The sequence below is a fragment of the Halyomorpha halys genome, unplaced genomic scaffold, assembly GCF_000696795.3.
Source record: "Halyomorpha halys isolate HHAL.00 unplaced genomic scaffold, Hhal_1.1 Scaffold480.1, whole genome shotgun sequence".
NCBI classification, from domain to species: Eukaryota; Metazoa; Arthropoda; class Insecta; order Hemiptera; family Pentatomidae; genus Halyomorpha; species Halyomorpha halys.
The window spans coordinates 88535-97180 of record NW_027116427.1 but is presented as its reverse complement, the minus strand read 5'-3'; the positions used below and the strand labels follow the sequence as shown (position 1 = coordinate 97180).

Sequence of the window (8646 nt, the reverse complement as noted above, 5' to 3'; positions counted from 1 at the left end):
ATAAATAATTGACCTTATAATTTCAAATTATGAAGAAGATTGGTCAGGAGTGCGGTCAAAAGAACAAAAATAGTTAACAATTATTCATTTTCTGACGTTTTGACCCACTTTGTAGAGCTTTATCAGAGCTAAAAAGATAAAAAGCAACTAAAAATATTTTGATATAGTAAGATAAGATAAAAAAAGGTAAATTAAGGTAGGGTTAAAATTATGTAAAAATAAGTGCAAAGAAAATTATATAAAAATGAAAGAAAAAAAGAAATTAAATAGTATTATTATAAAATATAAAACTTTTCTTTTTTTATGTGTTATTATTCTCCTGTTTATTTTTAACCTTATTGTTTTCGCAATTTTTTATATTCTTATCATATCTTATATTATAACTATTTTTATTTCTTCTTTTTTTCATTTGTATATAATTTTCTTTTCACTTATTTTTACATCATTTTAACCCTAACTTAATTCACCTTTTTGTATCTTATTGTCTTACTGTATCAAAATATTTTTAGTCGTTTTTATATCTTTTTAGCCCTGATGAAGCTCTACAAAGTAGGGCGCAACATCAGAAAATAAATAGTCGTTAACTATTTTTGTTCTTTTTATAACACCCCTGACCCTGACCATCTTCATAATTCGAAATTGTTTAGAATAAATGAAGAATTCCATCTAAAAACCAACTATTTAGGAGATTTAATAAAACAGGTTTTTATCCTTAAAAGTTTCTTCCTGACTAAGAAGGTAGCAACTCTTGTGCATCAAAATTGGAAATATGTTAATTTGGCCAAAGGTAAAAACCCTTTTCTTATCGCTGAAAACCTTAAGAAATGTTTGGTTAAACCTTAAGAAATGTTTGGTTAAACCTTTTTAGAGGAAGCTCTTCGAATATTTCTCTTTCTATTATTTGCTAACAGAGTTTTGCTGCTTCCTAGGTCTATTTTGGTTAGTCAAATCATTCTGGTTTTTATGTTTTATTGTTTAGTTAGTGAATTTATTTTATTAAAAAGTAATTTGTATTTATCTTACAAAGTGTCTAACAAAAACCAGCTTCTCTAAAAAAATATGTTCTTCGCTGTTAAAGCTATATATGCCAGTTAAATATGACCCATATTTTTCGTTTCTATATTGTTCTCATGCAATATAAGTCTTACTTTGAGGTATACAAAGAATATTAGTTTGTCACAAACGGACTTATTTAGGTTTTAGCAAGGTGATGAAAAATAGTTTATTGTTTCAAATCACAAAAACGATGTTCAAGGCAATGCTAAGCACTTATCAATACTTTCAGAAAATAACCGGGTAAGTATAAGAGTAGATCATTGGTGTTGCAGTCTGTGAAGAACACAAATAAATCCAAGGGTGGTTTAAAAAGTTCTTGGAATCACCGCTAGATGTAAGTGCTGGAGGAACGAGGTTCCTGCACAATAATCACACATCCTTTGCGAGTGAACACGTGACGTGAGTGGTAGTGATGACTCTTTGTTGTTTTATGCGTAGTGGTTTGTGACAATGGAAAAACTGATATTTGAGCAGTGATTAAGTACTTTGTAAAGAAAGGTATGAAAGCAAAAGAAATTCATGCCGACTTTCAGAAAACACCGGGGGACTTTGCTCCTTTATATTCAACTGTTGCCAAGTGGACCAGTGAGTTTAAATTTGGTCGAGAGAACTAAGATGATGATCCATGTAGTGGACGGCAAAAAGGTGCTGGGACCCCAGAATTTGTTGCAAAAGTGCATAAAAAGGTCAAGGAGAATCGTCGACTGAAAGTGTGTGAGATTGCTGATAAGCTGTAGGGATGTCATCTGAACGGGTATATCACATTTTAACCAAAGAATTGGGAATGAAAAAATTATCCCCAAGATGGGTGCCGCGGTTTTTGACATTGGACCATAGACACACCAGATTGGAAATGTCCGTACAAAACCTGGCCCACTTTCAGCGCAAAAACAAGATAATAGATAATATAGGTATATAAGTAGTATAAAAGAAATACATAGTGTAATATAAGAATATTGAAACTATATAATAATATACAGGGAAAATAGTAATATTAAAATTGAAAATGAAAAAAAAAAGAATATAGATATGAGAATCAAATAAATACATGTAAAACATTGAAAATTATTTAAAATTATTATAAACAATAAAGAAAAAGGTATGTTTGACTAATTAAATATGTAGGTTGAATATCAAAATTAAAGAAGTAAATATAAAGTTATTTAAGCTAAGAATAGTAAATAATATAAATAACAGTAATAAGATGTGAACATAACTTACTAACTGTAAGTGAACGAGGAAAGAAGGTAGAAGAGAATAAAAGAGACATATCGTCTGGAGGCATGTAGTAAAAATGGCAGCTATGAACTAAACTAACTATTAATAGGTAATAAGATCCAAGTGGAACTAAATATTAAAAATTAACAGGTAATAAATAAATTATAGGGGAATAAGAATTGAAGAATGATTAGAACAGCGGCTTGAGAAGTGAATCGGTTAACTCATCTAATAGTGGAAGTAGTCGAAAGGGGCAAAATTAAAAAAAGAAAGTTGAATAATAATAATTAATAATATAAGAGTGTAGTAATAAATACAGTAGTATATGTGAATATGCTAGTAAAGGTTTTCTATGTCGGTTTTGACATTAACGGGCAAAGGTTCTTATTGGGTCTCCGAATCTAGAGGACCAGGAGCATCTGCAGTTCTATGACTTGGCAAAGTGGCCGCCATCTCTCTATGTCATCAAGGTTCTATTATATCAAATTAATATATCGATTAAAAATGTCAAATGTTTTGATATTAATTCCAATTTTGTTATGTGAATTTTAATAATTGAATTAAACTATATAATGCTACATTATCTAATAATTGTTATTTATTTTATAGGAATTGCTTCTGACCATTCCTGAGCTCCCAAAAAAATATCGAACTATTTCTGTTTGTTGCACAGGAATAGCCCCTCTTCTGAATTTTGATCCTGAATCGCTATTCAGAGAATTGCATATTGTTGATACGAGACAGGAACTTTGTTATTTCAGGAATAATGTCAGTATTCTTTTTCATTCAAATTTTATTGTTACTTTTTTTTAAATTGATGGTTAGCTTCCTATATGCGACCATTTTATTATATTGCTTAACTAGACCTAAATGTAACTTAAAGATAATTTCTTATTTTAAATATGTGATAAACATATCATTAAATATGTGTATATCTGGAAGGTAAGGGTACAGTATAATATAAGTATATTTTGAAGTATGATTATTTAAAGCATACCTGCACTAAAGTGGCAATCAGTGTACTAAAAACAATTTAAAAATATACTTTTCAAAAATCATTATGTTTGGATTATTATTTTGTACAATGAAGTTTTGTAAAATACATTCATATGATAATACAGCATTCAAAGATCCTGAAACTCCTTATTACTATTTATTAGCTATTATGTTTCAAAATGGTGGCCAGTTATAAGCTCATAACTTGGCCATTGATGAATATAGGGGACAAATATAAATTGTTAGCATAATTATACCAAAGCATATAAAAAAAAAAGATTAATCCAATTAATTTTTGTTTTTCATTATTAATATTTTTACAAACTAATTTTATTCATTATGTTTTGGAAGAATACAGTTGACCCTATGAAGTAGATTGTAGGAAGATAGTCCGGGTGGCAGTCAATAAAGGTATCAAAATAGTAAAAGAAAACTATTTATTGTTAAACAACTTTGCAGGCTTGATTAGGGTTCAGATTGAAACAGAGATCTGAACTCAAGAGTTGGTTAACAATAATTTTCTTTTACTATTTTGATGCCATTATTGACCACCAATTGACTTATCTTCTTACAAGAAATTATGTTCTCTTAATATATTTATTCATGTGAAATAGATTCTACTTTTTTATAATATCATTATTTGATTTTCATTTGTTGTTATAATAAGATCTTTTTCCTATTAACAGGATTACAATAACTTTTCTTTAGTTTCCTTTTAATTTATTCATACAATTATATTATGCCCTGGTTATGTTCTAATTTTACATGGAAACTTTTCTTACTTGTCTGCATTATCATATATCTTAGTACTGTGTCCTTCTTTTTTTCAAATTATTACAGTAACTGTCTTAACTTCCAATCAATTACAAAAGATTGATCTACATGACTATAATAAGGCCTATCGATGTACGGAGTTGAGCTTGGGGCTGGAGTGATTATCAGGTTGGAGTGCTGTCTATGACCAACTAACCTCACTCACTCATAAGACAACCTTGACATGCCTATATGTAATTTTTTTTTTTAAGTAGCAATAAATTATCTGATAAAACCAAATTGGTTTATTCGAAAATCCCACTTTTCAGAATTATTTGTATACTGTTACGGCGGGTAGGGCTTCAAAATGAACCTTTACTAGCCCAACCGTGAAAAGAAAAGAAATGGTCGAATTTTGTTAATTTTGTATTTTGACATAAAGAAAAAAAATATAAGAATATACAAACTAGAAAAAAAAAATCTTAAAACTATTACAAAATTAAATGAATTAAACAAAAGAGAAAATAAAGAAATCTTAAAACTATTACAAAATTAAATTAATTGAGCGAAAGAGAGAGAGAAAAGAAGTCTTATATCACCGGTGATCGATGGGGCCCCGGTTGTGGTTGTTGCCCTGAGTAGATGTTCTGGTTGAATTAGATCGACGTACGTCCAGCCACCTTGTCCTCTTGGAGGATGAGCCGAAGTAGTCCGCCCGCCGTGGTAAAAGAAAGTATCAGGGTTGGCCAACCTGCTGGGAACTACTGACTAGGTAGAGAGATAAGGGGCAACTGACCCGGCCTAAGCTTATGTAAACCGGTATTATTAATGCTTCTGTAGCCAAAACAAACCATGGTAATACGCTAAGCTGCATAACAGATAAATAAATAAAGCATATGTTGGCCGCAACATATACTTTACTAGCACATATTTTAAAAAGGAGCCAAAGTTCTACTTGGCGTTTTTTAAATATTTCTCGATTAAACTATCTTAAAGTTTCCTCTTTCCGTTTTAAGCTACTATTTCAAAAGTGATATAAGACCGTCACTCACCAGGGGTCTTTGTGGGGCGGGTTCCGGCGGGGAAGGATTGCCTTTTTTTGTGTGTTATGATCTCTTCTTGTGAGATTGTGGACATGTTGTACATCGACCAACCTACTCACTATAGTTGTCTGTTTTAAAAGTCAGATAAGTAAGGCTACCATGGAGGGTGGGAGTGGAGGGTTTCATACCGTTTTTCAATTTCAGGCGCTTATTAAATATTGCTCGATTAAGCTATCTTAAAGTCTCCTCTTCCCGTTTGAAGCTAATATTTCAAAAGTGATATAGGACCATCGCTCCTCTGGGGTCTTAGTGGGGTAGGGAAGGATTGCCTTTTTTTTGTATTATGATCTCTCGTGAGACTGTGACATGTTGTACATCGACCAACCTACTCGCTACAATGCCATTTTTCAATTTCAGGTGCTTTTTAAATATTGCTTGATTTAACTATCTTAAAGTCTCCTCTTCCCGTTTGAAGCTAATATTTCCAAAGTGATATAGGACCATCGCTCCCCTAGGGTCTTAGTGGGGCAGGGAAGGATTGCCTTTTTTTTGTATTATGATCTCTCGTGACTAACCCTCTAATTCAAGGACTATCAACACTAGACTTAGCAGATATGAGACGACGTTTACGAAGGAGCTGGAATAGGGACCTCTTAAATTGATTTTTAAATTTCAATTTTAATGGAGAGGCATCATTGGATGACCTTAACCTTCATGCCTTCATGACTTTTTTTTTTTTTTCTCTCTCTCTCTACATCTCATTCGCTGGTTGTAAAAATACTTTTACAGTTGTGAATAAACTTAATAAAGTAAAAAAAAAATGATCTCTCGTGAGACTGTGACATGTCGTACATCGACCAACCTACTCGCTAAAATACAGGTTTATTTACAATGTGTATATATTTTATTATTATTCGCAGACATGTCACATTAAGAATCCCCCAACAAATACCTAATTTCCAATTCTAAAATAATAGCCTATTTTTCTCCTTATCTTCCAATTCCTGTATCTATTTATCCACCTGTCTCTCTCTGACTATGTCTTTTCTAATAATAACACAAAGTAAACGTTAAGAAAATGATTACTGAAATTTTATCATTGTTTTCTTTGAATTTATATTAGAATAAACTGATGTTATCTCTAAATGTTATGCCATAGTTAATTGTTGTGTGTTTGCACCTCTACATATATATTTATTTATTTTCAATTTTCATGTTTTTTTTATTTAGGGTTCTTTTGTTGCTGTTTTTGTAAAAACAGAAAAAACACTGTACTTCATAAATGTATCATTACATCAAAGAGTTAACATTGATCTATTTATTGAAAACAAAAGTCATCTGGATTGTAACGTTTCCATGTTAATAAATGGTGAAGGATTTTGTGCACAACCATCTACTTTAATTATTAAATCTTATCTCAAAGAGATTGTTACACTCACATATTCACCTCTACATTTAGGGGTAAGTAGTAAAGTACCGAAAATATATTATTTTTTTCTTCTGATTTTTTAATATTGTGTGTAATTCTGAAGAAAGTAGCAAGTTATACGATTACTAAAACAACAAGTTTATTATTAACCAAAGGTTATAGAGCTAAAACAGAAGTACTAAGTAAGATACATCAAAGTAGAAACACTATTCTATTTACCTAAAACTATAGAATAGAATAAAAGTCTCTTACGTTAACTATTATAAGTAATTGAAAGGATCTTTAACAAAGTTAAACAAAAGCTAATCATTTGAAAAGAACAAAACAAAACATTTGTTATAACCTTCTTATGATAGTTCAACTCTTAAGTACACAAAGGTTTTTTTTAAAGGATAAGATGGTGTAGGTACCCAAAGGGAACTCAAATTAGTAAAATCTACTTACTGAACATTTCAACCCATATTAATTATCTTCATTAGGGCTGATATCATTATTTTTAACAATTAAAAAAATTATTTTGAAAACCATTTTGGTTCTTTAACTACAAACTGAGTAAATAAATGCAAAACCTAAAGGTTCCGTGTCCCTATCTGGGATTTTTTCAAGCATATAATTATACAATACTCACTTGTAGCCTCCCCCTGGGCGTTTGTGAGGCCCGTTAACCAATGGGTGGCACTCACAAAAAAATAGGCATGTGAGTGACGAACCCACCCTATGAAAACCACGTCACAAAACGTGCGATGTATTTCCTAAGTACAAACAAAAAAGACAACAACAAGTAAAACAAAAAAGTAATAACTGATGCAGTAAAAAAATCTGGTGTGATGCATCACTTTCACTTACCACAGGAACATGTGTTTCCAAGTTTTGTGTTTATTGGTTAATTGGTTATTGCACTTTTGTCGAAGCTATCGCTAATTTTTTAATTTTCAAAAATGTATATATTTTTTTCCTTCAAAATTATAATAGTCTAACTGAATATAACAAAGCCGTAATTTAATCAGGAAAGATCGTGATGTATCAACATTTCTGTTTGAATCTTAAATCTCTTCTTTTCCTTTTTCTCCTTTAGTCATTGATAAAATTCCATAGTATTTTGTATTTATTAATGTTTCTAACAATAATATTTAAATAACAAAAATTAAAGTAAGATTTTATGAAAAGTCCATATGTAAGCCCTGTCAGTCTTGTAGCGAGAGGAACAAAGAGTTCAACTACAGTCCACTAGAGTGCAGCACCTCGAGCCACACCGAAGCTCTCAAATTTATATATTATTGTATTTTATAAAAACATATTGTTATTTTTACATATTATTGATTTTTGTACATACTACTTAGCCATGTCGATAAAATAATAAATAAACGATGCCAAAATAAAGCACAAAACTACCTCAAGCAGATAAGATAAGACCGCTTCTCGGTCACAGCCGTATGCACTATATTTGTAGGCAGGTGTTCTACCACTAAATTACCGATGCAATGTATGTATATAATTTCCTTGGTTAAGTAAATGTATATATTGTAATTGATTAGATTTTAATAAATAGGAAGTAAAAAAAAAAAAAAAGCCGTGTGCACTAGGCATATAAATAAGGTGTCTTAAAGGACCTTTGATTGATCAGAGCAGATCATAGAACAGAGAACATCATAAATCCATACCTTCTGCTTCAAACAGTTTCAGTTTATAGCTGACTCTGATTTCTAAATGGTGGTTATTTATTGTCACCCTTAGTATGAGCTCTCTCCTCTACCTCCTCCCTCAGGAAGAGGTTACCATCCTGAAGATAGCCCCCCTCAACAGTCAGAATTTTTTAAGAAAATTTGGAGAAAAGTGAGAAATAGATTCTATACAGTGGGCACTTCTGGTTTGTCATTTTAGCGAAAAAGATAGGCATAAATCAGTTACATAAATTTTGAATATTACTATATATTCTATGTATGGTAAGTTGTAGTAACATGGCTCTCTAGTACATGGGTCTGTGTAGCTGCTTCATTATTTCTGATTTATTTTTCTTTATCATCATATTTTATGATGAAAGTTTTTTTTTTTTTTCTGGAAATTATTATTTTCAGTATATTTCTAAAGAATATATTATATATTTCTCAAGGTTAATGAGGATTGCCTTTTTTTTGTATTATGATCTCTCGT

The 8646-nt window shown here is 30.9% G+C and overlaps 1 protein-coding gene across 9 annotated transcripts in view; it reads left to right on the top strand.

Annotated features, from left to right (window-relative positions):
- The window catches only part of LOC106683396 (hydrocephalus-inducing protein homolog), a gene marked incomplete in the record, with an annotated part of 211677 nt that overhangs the window by 130364 nt on the left and 72667 nt on the right, over positions 1–8646 (top strand). For all 9 annotated transcript variants that reach the window (XR_010845079.1, XM_067053226.1, XM_067053222.1 and 6 more), the window contains 2 exon segments: positions 2884–3042; positions 6297–6527. Coding sequence is in view for 8 of the 9 variants with exons in the window: in XM_067053226.1 (XP_066909327.1) it covers positions 2884–3042; positions 6297–6527 (390 nt within the window).